The 17,874-nt window shown below is 44.4% G+C and overlaps 1 protein-coding gene across 2 annotated transcripts in view; it reads right to left on the reverse strand.

Moving 5' to 3' along the window:
- ZNRF1 (zinc and ring finger 1) overlaps window positions 1-17,874 on the reverse strand; it is a 102,839-nt gene that overhangs the window by 13,682 nt on the left and 71,283 nt on the right. For both annotated transcript variants that reach the window (XM_070397971.1, XM_070397970.1), the window contains exon 2: window positions 497-592. In XM_070397971.1, coding sequence (XP_070254072.1) covers window positions 497-592 — 96 coding nt within the window. The remainder of the gene's footprint in view (window positions 1-496; window positions 593-17,874) is intronic.

Raw genomic sequence — 17,874 nt, forward strand, 5'->3', positions numbered from 1 at the left:
TTTCCTACCCGTGTATTCACTGCTCAGCTCTGAGGCAGGCTCCACAGTAGGAGTGACCAGGTGGCAGCTCAATGTTTTTATTCCCTAAGGGTGTCCACATCTTGCACCCATTCTGCTGGGCAGAATCAGGGCTTAAGCACTCCATGCAAACCACTGGCACAAACTCCCCATCCCCCAAGGAGAGGTCACACCCTCTGCTGTTAGGTGTGAGAATGGGCAGAGCTCTATCACCCAACCAGAGGTCCAAGGAACCAAGGGGTCGGAAGAAAGGGCAGCGGGACTGAGTGACCCAAGAGACTTCCTGGTACCACAGCCCTGATCCCTGGGCCTTCCTTTCTTCCTGGTCCCACTGCTCTTCGCCTCTGATTGGCGCAGCAAGACTTGCTAACAGTCAGGTGTCCCCTGACTATTCCTGCTGGAAGGTGGGTGGAAATGCTGCCCAGAGGCGCGTGAGGTTGGGAAGACCTCACTCAGAAGCTCCCAGCCAAGCGCTTACCATTGTAGGAGAGGCGAGGTTTGCTCAGACACATTATAAAGTGCATTTCCATCTCATCGGAAGCCACAGACTTGGAGCAAATGGGGCACTTGAAACCTGAAAAAGAGGAAAACAGGATGAAATGTTTTCTCTAAACTAAGTATATTCATTATAAATGTAGATACTCTTAAATGACTATGGCCATGTGGGGCCAGAGTTGACATGGAGAATTCAAATCTAGATACATCCTAGACTTGATTGCTCCTTTATTAAATCACCCAAAATTTTGTTATTTTATCACAGCCCCCGACTCCCATTTTTCACTAGTGCTCTCCCAGTCATATGCTCCTCATTGAAGTTTATCAGAAGTCACCGACTACTAATTTGAGTTTTATTTTCTTTTAGACCCTTTCCTAAGGGGGTCTAAGGGGCAATGGGAATAGACAGGCATCAAATCAGAGCAACTAAATAATCTGTCTTTGAACAACAAAGCATTGAACACCCTTCCACTTTACAGCCCTCGAACCACTTGGTTGGGTGCCCTGTGGGAGGAATTCCTACTGTCATCAGCATCTCCATCCCTCACTCAGAGCACCTTTGCCTCCCTGGGCTAAGGCAGCTGTCCTCTGAGTGTGCAAGCCAGAGTGCTCCCAAATGTCTTGTGTGCCTTGGCCACATGCCACTGAGAGTAACAGCTGTTTCACAACACCAGGCAAACACAGGGTGCTATTCCCAAGTGTGGACTGTTTACACACCCAAGGGGTTTCACCAGAATTCTATCAGTACTGGAGATTTCAGTTGAGAATCTTCTGAGCTGAACTTCATGAAGCAAACATAGTCCCTTGACTTATTTTTTTATAAACTATTTTTGTTGTTAATCCTCACTCAAGGAGAGTGGGGGGGGGGGGGGGGGAGATACATCCATGTGAGAGACATACAGATTGGTTGCCTCCCATATGCACCCAACTGGGTCTGGGAATCAAACCTGCAACCCAAGGATGTGCTCTTGACTGGGCATCGAACCCGAGACACTTCAGTACTCGGGCCAACACTCCAACCACTGAGCACTGCCAGGGCTATTTTTATAAACACCGATAAACTAATTCCAATTTCCCCCCATTTTACTTTTATTGAAATTATTTTCAATGGATTTTTTTCCATTCTACCAAAAGATCCAATACTATTAAGAAGCTATTGTTGTGAAGATTTGGCTCTTCTATTAATTTTCAATCAGAATGTTTCATGCACAATTTTACTAGATGCTGGTAATATCTATCAGTGACATTTCTTATGAAATAGATAAAAAGGTTGGGAGTTTGTGTGGACTGTTAGCTGCTCCAGGACAGGAGAATTCCACCCCTTCACCAATGTCTTTCCTCTCCACGTGGCCTTACTCAGGCAACCTTGGACCTGCCTTCATGCCTGTTCCCTGCAAATAAACCTATATTTATATCAAATAGCATTCCACAGAATGACCAGCCACTAGAACAGTGGTTCTCAACCTTCTGGCCCTTTAAGTACAGTTCCTCATGTTGTGACCCAACCATAAAATTATTTTCGTTGCTCCTTCATAACTGTAATGTTGCTACTGTTATGAATCGTAATGTAAATATCTGATATGCAGGATGGTCTTAGGCGACCCCTGTGAAAGGGTCGTTTGACCGCCAAAGGGGTCTCGACCCACAGGTTGAGAACCGCTGCACTAGAAGATTGTCTCATTTTCTTCAGAGGTTGGCTCACCTTCTTTTCTGACTCAAAATACCAGTTTTGCATCAATTTAAGTGACTACAGGATATGTCTACTTTAAACTTGCTAAGTCAGCACTCTGTCTGCAGGCCGAGGGCCCAGGGCTGTGGGCAGGCCAGGACAGATGCAATGAGGTCTGGATCAGGCCCTGACACAGACACTGGTAGGTGTTAAAGTGATTTGTTACTAATAAAAAACCTTACACCTCACACATTCTTCACTTTCCTGATAACTTAGAACAGAGTCATGGTTATCGCAATAACAGCATTAGCCAATCCCTAAATCCCAATGTGATTCATCGATTGCAGGAAAGGAGAGGAGTTACAGCGAAAGGGCTGGGAAGCAGCCACCCAACAAGGACTACAAGGGACCATCACTGATCATTTATGTCCCAGGAAAAACCAAGCTGTACAGATAAAGAAAGAGGCCCCAGCTAGACCATCAGGTCAAACTGAGGGAGCAGGGTTGAGACTAGAATCAGATTCTTAGCTCCCAATCGGAAGTCCTTTCCATCAGAGGAAAGTTGTTCACAGGTGTGATGCTGTGATTCATAATAAATATATGTTTGGTCTTTGTCCCGTTTCTGGCACAGAGCACCCAAAACCCGTGAGATTTCCGAACATCCTAAGACCAATAACATTTGGTCTGTTGTCATCAGTTCCTGAAAAATAACTCCAGAGCCATGAGGTGAAAGGAGTGTCTTATTAGTCATAACAAGCCCTTTTCAACCACACCAGAGTTTATGTGAATGAGGCGGCTTTTGGAAAGCCCCTTGGTAAACTAAGGCTAGGGGCTGGCTGCCAGGGGAACCCTCAGCTGATGAGAGGGTTGGAACTTTGAGTCCCACCCCCCAACCCCCCACTTACGTAATAGACTTTGAGGAGGGGAGAGGGGCTAGAGATTGAGCTCAACCACTAATGGCCAATGAGTTAAGCAACTAAGCCCATGTAATGAAGGCTCCACAGAAACCAAAAAGGACAGGGATCAGAGAGCTTTTCAGGTTGATGAACACGGAGAGATTCAGGGAGAGGGGTGCCCCTGAAGAAGGCATGAAAGCTCCGGGCCCTTTCCCCATACCATGTCCTTTCCCTTGGCTGTTCCTGAGTTATATACCCTTTTATAATAAACTGGTAGTCTAGTACTGAAATGTTTCTCTGAGTTCTGGCATGAAAGTAAGGAGGGAATTGTGGGAACCTCTGATTAACAGCCAGTTGGTCAGAAGCAGAGATGACAACCTGGACTTGCAATTGGTGTTTGAAAGGAGGAGTGGGGGAGGCAGTCTTATTGGACTGAGCCCTTAACCTGAGGGATCTGATGCTATCTCCAGGTAGGTAGTTTCAGAATGGAGTTAATTACTAGGTGGTGCTGGGAAGACATACCTCAGAACAGGGTTTTAAGAAAGAGCTGGATTGGGAGGACATGCCACTATAGTAGGAAGAGACCTACATTCCAGCAAAAGCAAGGTTAGGGCCACTTGGATCACTATCTCTGGATGCGGGGGGGAGGAGGAGGTGGAGGAAAGGGGTAAGGCTCAAGACATAACTCGAAGTCTATTACGTAAGTAGAAAATGCCAAGATACCCTTCTTGGACCTCAGTTTCCTAAAATGAAAAATAGTCATTTACCTGACTCTTGCTAGAAGCCAATGAAATAAGAAACTTGAAAGCACGCTAAAAAGCAGCTAATCAAATGTATGTGGTAGCCCTTTCATCACACATGGCAGCCCTTGACAAGGAGGAAGGAACAGGAGGACTGGGGGAAGGATCTGGGGGCCGAGAGAGAGGGTGATGGAGCATAGGGTGCATAGGCCGAGACCATGCAGTGTGTGAGGGGGTGGCCAGTTTGCTTGCTAATTCTATCTGATTCCTTTAAACTTCCAGAGCACCTGTACGGCACTTTCCTACAGCGAATGTGGACCACAGTCCCTGTTAATCTTCCAAAGCACCCACTCTTGCACATAATAACAGGTCACATTTATTGAGTCATTACTATGGGCAACCACTGGGCTTCACATGTCTTCTCGTTGACACAGTATGAGGTGGGTACTAACGTTAACTCTATTTTGCAGAAGAGGACATCAAGGAAAGTCACTTGCCCAAGACAACCAGAGCTGGCACGCAACACCCAGGAAGTCTGACAGCCAGTGCACCTCCTCGCCAAGCTGTGTGACTAGCAGAGGAGTTACACTGCAGAAACAACCTAAATGCCACAGGCCCCAGTATTACTAAATACTAATTTAAAATCTCCCATGTAGTCCCAATTTCTCCTGAAGTACCCACAGTCCTGGATAATTCCATAAACTAAAACAATGGAAAAAAATTTTTTTTCCGGGGAATTCTGTTAATATGGAAGGACAGAGTTCTGCTTTCCACTTGGCCCCGGAGCCTACAGCACTGGCTGTAAGATGCTGAGTTTGCAAATTACCTTTTAAATGGAAATTAAAAGGCAACAGGTTAGAGAAATGGAAAACTTTAGGGAAAAAACTAATGTCTTTCCCACCTTCTTTCCTGAAAGGTCATTGGTGATCAAGATGGATTCTACCCCTCTACTGCCCCAATCTTTTCTCATAATTGTCCTGTCATGATTCAACACCAACAGCCCTACGAAATGATAAATTCTGTGATCTTCATGAGCTATCTAAAGGTTAATATGTCTAGGAAATGTTGATACCATTTTGGAAAAAAGTCCAAATCAAATTAAAATCAGTCCTGCAAAGTTGTCCAACTGACATGATTTTGTTAAATTTCATGAGACCTTCATCAGCACTCAGGAAGCAGATAGGAGATGCCTGATTTTCCCTCATGAGAAAGCAACAGGTGGAGTTCCCAGGAGACCCCATAACTGCATCTGAGACTAGACCCTGCCCATTGCCCTGGAAGCCAGGTGAACAGACAGTAAGTGCACCAGCTGCCTTCCTCTCTCTTCCGTCTAATTGACTGTCAGAGGCAGTGCCCTGCACATGTTGTGTCTTTACAATTTGCCACCGACAAAGTGACGGGAGTGAACCAAAAGACCAGCTCAAGGTTAAACAGTCAGAAAAGCCGAGGACAGTTTGATCAGCCAGAAGAACCCAGCTGCTTCCTCTCTTTCAACAGTGTCCTGCCTAAGTGGGGAATCCTCATCGGGACCAGAGACCAGGGAACAGAGGTGACAAACCTGTATTCGCCACCCAGTGCAGGGTCTTGACCCCTTTTTACTGCCAGGACAGCGGCAACTGGCTCAAGTTATAACTCTCCCAATCCTCTTGAACATTTATTTATCTTGCAATAAAAATTAAAGTTCTTGTGCTCCAGGGACCATTTACTTCTCATTCTGCAAAACTGCAACCTTCTCCTTTAAGACCTGATTTCTCGGACCTGTGCTCTGCATGTTGCCCCAGTTCCCTCCCTGACCCTCCCTCTATGCTGATGCGCTATTTTAACGCTGCCCCAGTTCTGCATGTCTCTGGGATCACCTAAACAGAGAGGAATCAAAAGAAGCAACCAGGGAATATGAAGCCATGCCATCCAGGCAGGACCTCTTGTCCTGGGGGGGGAGGGGGGGCGCGCGCGTGAATGGGGACTCCTCTCACCTAGGGGCTCAGAGAGCCCTACCCCCCAACAATGTGTCCCTACTGTCCAGTTCCTGGTTTCCAGCTTGGATCTGTCCCTCTCACATCCTGGTGGTGCTTCATGTCGGTAAAATGAGACATGACTAAATGAATTTGATCCAGTGGGACTTACTGCAAATGTTAGAGCAAGAAGTAACACGGGATGACTTTCTCTTACTGCAGAGATGTGTCCCCAAGAGCAGAGGTATCCATTCCCCTCCCTTATCCCTCTGGAAACCACAGTCTATGATTTGCTGAGGTGTGGGTTGGTCTTTCCTGGAGAACATTCTGGACTAGGGAAAGGTACAGGAGTTCTAGCTTCTGTCTCCTTCAACACTGCTTTCCTGGACTCAACCTCCAGACTTCTTTCTGATCCAGGGCCTGGGGCTCACCTGTTTCCATCAGTTCTCCTGGTTCTCAAGCCTTCAGACTCAGACTGGGACTAAAGGCAATGGGCTCTCCTGGGATTTCTGGCAGATTATGAGACTTCTCAGCCTCCTTGATTATATGAGCCAATTCCTTATTTTCTCTCTCTCCCCCCCCCCCCCCCCCCATGGTTCTATTTCTCTGGAGAGCCCTAATACACCTGTTTATTACAATGCCAAATAATAAAAATGTAAATGACTTACAACATCAAATGTTGGTGAGAATGTGGAGAAACTGGAACTTTCACTTTGTTGGACGAAGTACAAAATGACACAGTCACTTTGGGAAAAGATTTAGTAGTTCCTTATAAAAACATACACCTAACCCAAGCAATTCCTCATCTAAATATTTACCCCAAAGAAATGAAAACATACGTCTACAAATAGATATGTATAAGAATGTCCAACAGAGCTTTATTCGTAACAGGCAAAAACTGGAACAACCCAACTGTCCGTCAACAGAATGGATGAACAAACTGTGGTATAACCAGGGAATGCAACAGAACACTACTAAGCAATAAAAAGCAACGAAGCACTGATACATGTAACAACATCCATGACTATTAAGAACATTTTGCCCAGCCGACACAGCTCAGTGGTTGAACGTCGACCCATGAACCAGGAGGTCACGGTTCAATTCCCGGTCAGGGCACATGCCCGGGTTGCGGGCTACATCCCCAGTTGGGGTGTGCAGGAGGCAGCCGATTGATGATTCTCTCTCATCATTAATGTGTCTATCTCTCCCTCTTCTTCCCTCTCATTGAAATCAATTAAAACATTTTTTTTTTTAAAAAAAGGACATGCTAATGAAGGACACAAAAGAGCACATATTATGATTCCAATCATATGAAGTTCTAGAATAGGGAACTCTAACCTATGGTGGAAAAAATCAGAACAATGGCTGTCTCTATGAGGTAGGAGCTGGGGCAGAGACAGACTGAAAAGGGGATTAGAGAACTTTTGGGGTGATGAAAATGTTCTACATCACAAAGAGGATTTGAGTTACATACATGCATGCATTTGTCAAAATTCAATGAATGTACTATCAATATTTGAGATTTCAATGTTTGTAAATTGTACTTCAACCAGGAAAAAAAAGCGTAAGCAAATACTGAACTGTGGTTAGTGACAAACATGATGAAACATTTAGATGGTGTGCTGATTACTGTATTAAAAATGAAATGCATCAAAAATAAGATTCATGCCCTAACCAGTTTGGCTCAGTGGATAGAGCATCAGCCAGTACCTTGGTTGCAGGCTCCAGGGCAAGTGCAGGAGGCAACCAATTGATGTTTCTCTCACATTGAGATTTCTCTCTCTCTCTCTCTCTCTCTCTCTCTCTCTCAAAATCAATGGAAAAAATACCCTCAGGTGAGGATTAAAAAAAAAAAGGTGTTAAAAAACAGATAAATAATAAAATAATTTTAAAAAATAAGATTCATAAGTTAAACTTTCAACTTTTTTGTATGTTTGAAATTTTCATAATAAGCCACTGGAAAGTGTCAAGCAGTGAGATGTGTATGTGTGTTAAGTTAGCTAGTGGTCGGGAAAGGCCCCTCTGAAGGAGTGACAGTTAAGCAGTTGAATGAATATCTTAGAACTAACTATAGGATTCTTTTTTCTCTCTCTCTTCAGCTTTACTAAGGTAAAGTTGACAAATAAAATTACAATACATTTAAAGTGCAGCTCTGGCTGGGTAGCTCAGGTGGTTAGAGTGTTGTCCCAACGTGCCAAGGTTGGGGGTTCAATCCCCAGTCAGGGCACATGCAAGAATTAACCAATAAATACACAAATGGATGGAACAATAAATTTATCTCTCTCTCGCAAATCAATTAATAAATTCTTTTTAAAAAGTGCACAGCATAATGCTTTGACATAGGTATAATTGTGAAAGGATTCCCACAATTGAGCTAATTAACACATCCATTACTTCACAGTTACCCTTTTTTTGGGGGGGAGGGCAGGGGAGAATGCTTAACATCTCAGTAAATTTCAATTATACAAGTTTTTGAGGTTTCAGATCTTATACTCTTGAATCCATTTTTTGAGTTGATTTTGTGTATAGTGTAAGCTAGAGGGTCCAATTTCATTCTTTTGTATATAGATATTCAGTTTTTCTAACATCATTTATTGAAGAGATTATCCTTTCCCCATTGTGTATTCTTGGTGCCCTTGTCAAAAATTAATTGAGTCTGCACAGCAAAAGAAACCATCAACAAAACAACAAGAAAACCCACCTCGTGGGAAAACATATTTGCCAACATCATATCTGATAAGGGCTTAATCTCCAAAATTTATGGAACTCATACAACTTAACAAAAAGAAGATAAACAATCCAATCAAAAAATGGGCAAAGGATCTAAATAGACACCTTTCAAAAGAGGACATTCAGAAAGCCAAGAGACATATGAAAACATGCTCAAAGTCACTAATCATCCGAGAGATGCAAATCAAAACAACAATGAGGTACCATCTCACACCTGTCAGAATGGCCATCATCAACAAATCAACAAACGACAAGTGCTGGAGAGGATGTGGAGAAAAAGGAACACTTGTGCACTGCTGGTGGGAATGCAGACTGGTGCAGCCACTATGGAAGGCAGTATGGAGGTTCCTCAAAAAATTGGAAATGGAACTCCCATTTGACCTTGTGATCCCACTTCTAGGAATATATCCCAAGAAACCAGAAACACCAATCAGAAAGGATATATGTACCCAGATGTTCATAGCAGCACAATTCACCATAGCTAAGATCTGGAAACAGCCTAAGTGCCCATCAGTAGATGAATGGATTAGAAAACTGTGGTACATCTACACGATGGAATACTATGCTGCTGTTAAAAAGAAGGAACTCCTACCATTTGCAACAGCATGGATGGAACTGGAGAGCATTATGCTAAGTGAAACAAGCCAGTCAATGAAGGAAAAATACCACATGATCTCACTCTTTCATGGATAATTAAGACCATTACAAACTTTTGAACAATAATAAATACAGTGGCAGAGCTGCCTCAAACTGATTGTCGGACTGCAGTGGGAAGGCCAGAGAGAGTTGGGGGGCAGGAGGGAGGGGAGTAAGAGATCAACCAAAGGACGTGTATGCACCCATATAAGCATAACTAATGGACATAAGACACTGGGGGGTAAGGGAGGGCAGGGGCTTGTCAAGGGCGGGGGGGAAAAAAGGACACTTATGTAATACCCTTTGTAATACTTTAAGCGAAAAATAAAAAAATTTAAAAAAAAATTAATTGAGCATATATAATTTTTTCTGGACTTCCAGTACTACGTTGAATGAAAGTTTGCCTGCGCATCAGATTCTATGTTGCTTTCCTTTATACTTTCAGTGATCTGTAGCCTAAATTATATCACATTCTAGCATCTTGGTACAACTTATAGAAAATCTGATGCCAGTGTGATTCTTTTTCCTTCGTAAATAATAGTTCCTTTGGCCTGAAACATTTTCCTCTTTACCTTTAGAATTCAGTAATTTTGACAGAATATGCTTAGATGTGTCTTAGTTATTGCCCCTAGTTGTAAGCCATGAGTGCCATTCACCAAATTTTTCCAGCTTTCCTCCTTTTAGCAATATAGTAGGACTGCATTTGCCTGCTTCCTTTGAAGTTAAAGGTTGGTTTATAATTTGCTTTGGACAGTGAAATGAGAGCAGAAGTAATGCATGTTCTTCCAAGTGCACATTAAGCACTAATTCATGATTCCCCACATTACCTGCATTGCTGCAGTGAGATGAAGCCTCTATCACCTTGGTTCCCGATGAACAGAGCTGATCAATGAACAGAGCTCCCCTGCCCCCCGCCACCCCCACTCTTGACCTGCACTGGATACTGTAGCGTGGGGGAAAAATAAAGTTGCTGAGTTAAACTACTAAGCTTATAGGACTGTTTTGTTATTATATTATAACCTAGTTCTACTAGCCTGTCTTGATTGATACACCCTTCCTCTGCCTTTTTCTCCTTGTAGTACTCCTGCTACTTATATGTCAAATGTCCATCTTCCAGGTCTTTTATCTTCTCCTCCATAACTTCTACCTTCGCATTTTCTCAGGAGCTCAGCCTTTCCGACTCCTTCTGAGCCCTGCCTGCCTGCCCCCCTGCTTGGCATTGGAAGAGATCAAAGAGCTAAGAAAGACATGTATCCCAGCCACTACCTTCCCAGAGTCCTCTCTGCCTAGATAGTCATATTCTGCTCTTTAAATATACTTACTTATTTGTATCAGCCACAATCTACACTTATCACTTGCAGTGTCTATGCATTTTATAGTGATACGTTCTGCTTAGCTATTTTATTCTGTGGACATTTGGATTCCCAATTTTTACCTACTATAAAGATTCTGTCAGTAGTGATCTACATTCTCTACTTTCAGCATGGTCTATTCCACCCCAAACTTATTTTTGCTGTTTCTGGATTCTAGACTGGTTGGTTTGGAACAAAGAAAATCATAGAGGAGTCAGAAGAAACAGGCTCTCACTAGTCAGGTGGCCTTGTACAAGCTACCTAGGAATATTTGCATAGTCATTGCCTACTCTCTACTGTCAGCATTATTCTAAAACTCAACCAAAGATGATGTGGGAGTGACTGTGCAGAGCAAAGCATGTGCAATGTGGGGTGGCCATTTTACCAGGGTAAGTGCAAGTTTATTTGCATCCAGTACAACTCAAATATACTGAGACTTGTTGGTAAAATTGCCTATTTGAGGAAATACACAAATTCTTCAGTCAAATACTAGTAAGTAAAAAAGGAGTTGACCCTACATATGTATTTTGTGGACTCTACGAGCTCGTCGGTTTTAAAAGACACCATTATGAACCTCCAAGAGAATAAAAAGCTGCCACCTGTAATTTTAAGATGTGACGGCAAGGCACATCCTGATTTTAGAGTTGTTAAATTATGAAATGTATGTGGCCTTAGAATCAATGAATATATAAAAAGTACATATATAGGTATTAAAAAATAGAGACTGAATCCCAATCACAAAACCAATACATCTATTCCTGTTCACTTACTACCAACAAGAACAGGCTCAGTGGAGATATGTACAGTGGGAACAAAGGGAAGAACTGCAGCGTGAGCACATGGATGTGTGCCTGCTGACATCCACCCCATCCTGCTGCTATAGCAAGTCCAGCCTGCAATCCTGGCAGGTGGAGCCCAACAACAGCATTCCAGCCAAGTGAAGAATGGGAAACTGCAGCTAATTGGTCCTGTTTCCTTTGACCTTCTAACCCATTTCTTCCAGAGAGAGGACCTGGAGGACTGTGTGGGAAGTCGATGATGGGGAGAGGGGGTGTAAGGACATCACGGTCTGATGACCGAGTCTGAGCAGGTACAAGTATAGAAAAAGATCAAAGCCTCAGCATGTGATCAAGTCCCAAACTACTGGCCAGGAAAGATGAAGGTTGAATTATAGCCCCTTATTACCTAGCTACGATGCTTGGGCAAGGTTAGGGACATCCAATTGTGACTCAAAAAGTGTGGACATAGTCTCCAGAGAAACATTTGGCTTTTACTTTAGAGATGTCTTAAAGGATGGACCATCTGTTCAAAAGATTGTCTAGTATCCAAAGGGTCAAGCCAGAATTTATTTAAGTTCTTTAGCCACAAGCTAGACCAGGGGTCCTCAAACTTTTTAAACACGGGGCCAGTTCACTGTCCCTCAGACCGTTGGAGGGCCAGACTATAGTTTAAAAAAAAAAACTATGAACAAATTCCTATGCACGCTGCACATATCTTATTTTGAAGTAAAAAAAAAAACAAAACGGGAACAAATACAATATTTGTATTTGCATGTGGCCCGCGGGCCGTAGCTTGAGGACCCCTGATAGACAGTAGGTCTGGCCAGGAAATGCCTAGTTATTTAGCTGAATACCATGCTTTCCTCCCAATGGCTGTCCCATCTTCCAATATCCAATACAGCGCACACCTACGCCCACTGGACCCAACACTCACAGCAGCTTGTGGAGTGGGCTAGAAGCCGCCCAATATAAGCTCAGGATGCAGAACACATACTGCTGCATTCACTCAATGTCAGAGAACACTCTTAGGAGAAGGCAGAATTCCATTTTTCCTCACAAACTCAACAGCAAGGAGTGGGGCCAAGGTCCATCTCCCCTCAAAAAAGTCAAAAGGACAATAAAATCTGGTTCTTAGGCAAAAAGGAAGTTCTCTCACCCCAACACCGCCCCCCACAAGGATTATGGACTGCCTCCACGTTAGCAACAGGAGGAAGCCTCACTTCCTCCAGCTCCCAAGGGGATGCTGTCTGAGCAGGGCACCTGCCACGCAGGTCTAGCCTCTGTAGGTGCCCTCAGCAGATTTTCCTAGAAAAACAGGACTGCTTGGAACCACCTTGTTGCTGGCCTCCTTCTCCCCTGAATATATAATCTTTTCCAAGTCCTGGGATCTTTATTTATATACTTTAAAAAATTCCAACCTTGCCCTGGCGGGTATGGTTCAGTTGGTTTAAGTGTTGATCCGTGCACCAGAAGGTCGTGAGTTAGATTCCCAGTCAGGGCATATGCCTAGGTTTCAGGTTGAATCCCTAGTTGGAACACGTGCAAGAGGCAACCAATCAATGCATCTCTCTCACATCAATGTTTCTTTTTCTCTCTCTTCCCCACTTCCCTCCTCTCTAAAATCAATTAAAAAAAAAAAAAATCTAACCTTTGCCTGACTTTGCTTTTTTCATCTTGTGTGTACACGCACATTGTGAGTGGTTGGAGGAGAAAAGGAGAGTGACGGAAGGGAAAAGGACAAAGAAGGAAAGTTTCACACAGTATCTATCTAATAGTTTATTTCGGAATTCCTGAAGGCACTGTCCCAGTGTCCATATATAGATGATAGGGATTTTTCATTGACAAGAAGGAAAATGCTTGAATACACAGCCAGTTCATGTTCAGCCAGTATCTGACTTACCAGGCAAAGGGACATGACACTCAAATCTAAGTGACTGCTCATACTGAAAAACACCATTTGCCTGGCACTGTGGAACTCGCATCTATTGACGCTGACAGCCCTGGCCTTCAGGTCACTGGAGGTCTGCTAGAAGTAGCCCAATATAAGCTCAGGATGCAGAACACATACTGCTGTATTCACGTCATAAAAAGTACTAGCTCCGGCTTGGGCCCTGGCATGCAGCAACACTGCAGGCTGGGCTTGGCTATTTGGCAGAATGAACGCAGGCTGGCTTCTTGCCTGAGCCTAGTCCTGGCCCCTTCTCAGCAAGGCATGTTCTGCTCAGGTGTACCTCCAACACATAAGTATATGGAGATGGTACTCAGAGGACATGGTCCTATAGGCCACAACTGTGCTTTGAAATGGCATCTAAAGAGGAAGAAGTCAAAAGAACAGAATGGGGTTGTTGAGAGCTCAATGGCAGTGGAATGATCAGTTCTATCAAAGAGAACAATTGTCAGGGTGTGAGAAGGCCCGCATGCTTTTCTGTCACCACGGCTGAGTACCATACAGAAAGAGACAGAAAGACCCCAGAGAGCTAGTAGTTACTGACTAATGCGTTAAAAAGGATTTCCCAGAGACCCTCCAGACACAAAGCATGAGCAAAGAAAGTCAATAATTCTAAGCTCCCTGGAAGAGTGAATGACCCCGATCAACACACGCAGAATGTTTTCTTCATTTCTGGCCTAAGAAAACAAATTTCTACTCTTTAAGCTCTCCCAAAAAGATTAAAGATAGAAGAGTGAAGCATGTTATAATAGATGTTTTGAGCATAGTCCAAATGTTTCAGACTTACTTTTAGCATGGAGAAGAGGGCACTCCAAGGGAAAAGGAAAACTAGGCCCTCCCAGGGCTCTCCTTCATGACCAGGGTCATTTAACATTTGCTAAAGCACCCCCGGGGGGTCATTCACAACAAGTTCGTTAAACACATTTTCCTCCTCTAATGAGTCAGCATATGTGTCCGACCTTATACAACACTCTCAATCCCACCCACACCTTCAGCAACTGCTCCAGTTACAATAAAAAACACCCTGCAAAGTGCTGTCTGCATCGGCCTCCTTCACTTCCTCTTCTCCCATTCCCTCTTGAACTCCTCCAATCCCCCAAATTACCTTTCCAGGGGTACCAATGACCTCCACATTGTGGTATCCTAAAGCCAATTCTCCAACAATCAGCAGCTTTTGAGAAAGGTGACCTTCCTCCTCCTCCACCTGCCGCCCCTCCCCCCGCCCGGCCCCCATTGCTGCACTTGCTTTTTGGTCCCCACAAATGCCCCTCTCTCACTTCCTAAACAACCCATCTAAAACAGCCACTACTCTCAACCCACCCCACCACAACCCAATTTATTTTCTTCTTAGCACTCACCACCATTGCACCTGCTGTCTGTCACCCCATTACGATATAAGCTCACTGAAGGCAGAGTTTTTTTCTTTTATTGCTGTGTCCCCAGAGCACAGCATATGATAGACTCTTGTAAATATCTGTTGGATAAATAAATATCACACTTCGTGCAATTGTGTGGAAAGGCCCAGCTGAACTGGAAAGAGATAACAAATTAAGTGTATGTTAGACTGTTGTTTGAGTCCATTCCCAGCAGAGGCTACCTTCTATCACTCAAGGCTCCAAGTAACTGCCATACCCAGTGAAGGTTAAGTAGGATGGTACAGTGTGTATGAAACAGAATGTCGGTTAAAAACCCACTGTGGTCACGCTGCTTCCTGCCCAACCCGTGGTTCTGATAAGGGGCACAGATAGCAATCACATGTGCCCATGTGTGTGCACAGACCGCAGGCACCCCTGCCACCAGCAATGTGTTTAGAAGATATGAAGGAACCTGTTTCAGTTAACACCTGGGTAAGCCTTGCAAGTCCTGGGGGCAGGAAAAAGGTCAGCCCTGCCCCCATCCTCAACTAACTAGAGCAGGCAGAGCCTCACTTCTAACCCATTATAGTTATAGAGGATGCCTCCACAACCTGCTCCGATGGAAGTGCCCAGAGGTGGTGGAAGAGCAGTACTGGGTGACCTGGGCTTCCTACCCCAAGCAGAGAAAACCTAGGGGCCCAATAGCTATTTCCTGGACAGTGGGGATGTCCCAGTGCTTCAGCAGTCTGATGGATGTATTTCCTTTAAAAAAACACCACCACCTTTTTATTATGGAAATTTTCAAACAAAAAGAGTTTAACGAGCCCCTAATTACTAGTATTCATCATCCAGCTTCAACAATGATGAAAGTTCACTGGTCTAGGATCCAGCAAGCTCACTTCTGGCTATGTTTCCCAGAGAAACTCTCCCACAGGTCAATCAGAAGGCAGCACAGGATCGAGTAGGGAGGCAGTGAGCTGCAGGCAGCCCAGATGATGAGTGGAGAATGGGTACAGACCATGTAGTGCATGTATACTGTGAACAGGATGAAGTAGGCAGCAGCAACAGACGAAATGTACACACAGGATAGAGCTAAACACAGTTCTGAGTTAAAAAAATAAACAAAGGGGTCTGTGGCATCAATCCTTTTACTTAAGTGGAAAACATATGCATATGATTAACTAAAGTCCAAATCCCAAAACAATAATAAAAACTCCACAAATCCACACAGGCAACAATTCACAATACACCAATAAGAGAATACACATCAAGCACATTTGCGAGGTTGGCTATGGAAAATAGGAATGAAAAAGAATAATACAAATCAATGTACAGCCCAGCCAGTGTGGTTCAGTGGTTGAGCGTCACCCTATGAACCAGGAGATCACGGTTTGATTCCCGGTCAGGGCACATGCTTGGGTAACGGATTCCATTCCCAGTAGGGGGTGTGCAGGAGGCAGCCAATCAATAATCCTCTCTCATCATTGATGTTTCTCTCTCCCTTCCTCTTAAAAACAAACAAACAAAAAAAATCAATGTACAAACAAAGAAAACTAAAAGAACAGCCTTGCCCAGACCAATGATAATATGCCACAGTCTGAGGAACAGTATTAATTCAACCCTCTACACTGGAGCTCAGTTGGTTAGAGTGTTGTCCTGATACTCCAAGGTTGCAGGTTCAATCCCCAGTCAGAGCATAGACAAGAATCAGCCAATAAATGCATAAAGTAGAACAACAAATTAATGTGTGTGTCTCCCTCCCTCCCTCCCTCTTTCTCTCTTTCTTGAATCAATTAAAAAAATGATCTAAAATTTTTTTTAAGTTTACTTTTTTTTTTAGTTAATCCTCACCTGAGGATATTTTTTCACTGATTTTTAGAGAGAGTGGAAGGGAGGAAGAGGGAGAGGGAGAGGGAAGAGAAGGAGTGAGGAAGGGAGGCAGGCAGGCAGGCAGGGGGAAAAGGAAGGGGAGATGGGGAGAGAGAGTTGAATCGTTTGCCTCCCACACATGCCTGGGCCAGGGACTGAACACTAACCACTGAGCCCACTGGCGAGGGCATAAGTTTACTTTTAATAAAAGCAAAGCAAAGCAAATGTTCAATGCTTATGAAAAGAAACCTGGCCTTGGTTTTTTTAAATGCCTTCTTTCACCTCACTAGCTAACTGGTTGACAAGTGGTCCAGGCCTGACCTGGGAGGGAGAGGGCGAGGGCCAGGGACTGAAAGAGGATGCCTTCTTCTTGTTGACACATGGGAAGGGTATGATGAGTGGCGGTATCTGGGCATCATCACTGGACCAACACAGTCACTGCAACTCAGAGCTGAAGGGGCTCTCATCCGCTGGAACACCCCTCTCACAGTGCAGGCCTGGGACTGCTGGTCCTGGAGGCACCTGCCTCCAGCTGGGTGACTCATGTCACAGCTCCACTTTCACTTCTTACCTGCAAGAGGGGGCTTGACAGGACAATCTAAGCCTACAATTGTCCCTACTCTAATACTAGGTGCTTGCCTGTGTGTGCGTATGTACATGTGTGTCCTATAACACTGCTAATCCTATGCATTAAACTGTGTTGATGCTCTATTCTGTGCATGTCACTGTCTCTAGTGGGTGGACACTGAAGGCTGAATCCATTTTCTGCATTTGACTGAGGGTTACTAAGTGCCAGGCACTGCTCAGCATACAAGGCAGAAAGAGCTCTTTCATGGAGCTTAAGCTCTGACGGGGGATACCCACAAGCACAGCACTACCTCATAAGCACTATTAGGATAGCGCCAGAACAAGGTGCCAAATCAAACTGGGAGAGGAGCCGTCACTGAGAGGTTGGGGCCAGGGCTGAGGCGGCAGTGATGTCAGGAAAGGCTTCCTATAAGGAGGGAGGACTACGCTGAGACAAAAGGATAAGCAAAAGCCAGCCAGGCCGCTAGGGTGGAGGAGCAGAAGGGGAGAGGAAGGAAAGGGAGAGAGGGCTCTAAGTAGAGGGGACAGCATGTGCAAGGGCTTTGGAGTGAAGAGAAATTGTTCTTTCAAAGAACTAAAAGAGTATCCGTGTGGCTGCATCAGAGAGGGAAACATCTATCACCAATTGAATGGTGCAGCAGAAGGCATTTTCCAAAAATGGCCTTAGGACTAGTCCCAGTCCCATAGGCCTTTCTAGAACCTTGTGGCTTTCCATCAAGTAGTGGAGTCTGTTTTCCTTCTCCTTGAACCTGGGTGGTCTTGTGACTGTTCTGACCAATCGAGTCCAGCGTCCTGTGAAAAGATCCAGCTGCTGCCTAGCTCTCTTTCAGGACTTCGCCCCTGGAAC

This window comes from Myotis yumanensis, unplaced genomic scaffold (assembly GCF_028538775.1).
Source record: "Myotis yumanensis isolate MYYU_CA2020_CCGP unplaced genomic scaffold, mMyoYum1.0.hap1 SCAF_18, whole genome shotgun sequence".
NCBI classification, from domain to species: domain Eukaryota; kingdom Metazoa; phylum Chordata; class Mammalia; order Chiroptera; family Vespertilionidae; genus Myotis; species Myotis yumanensis.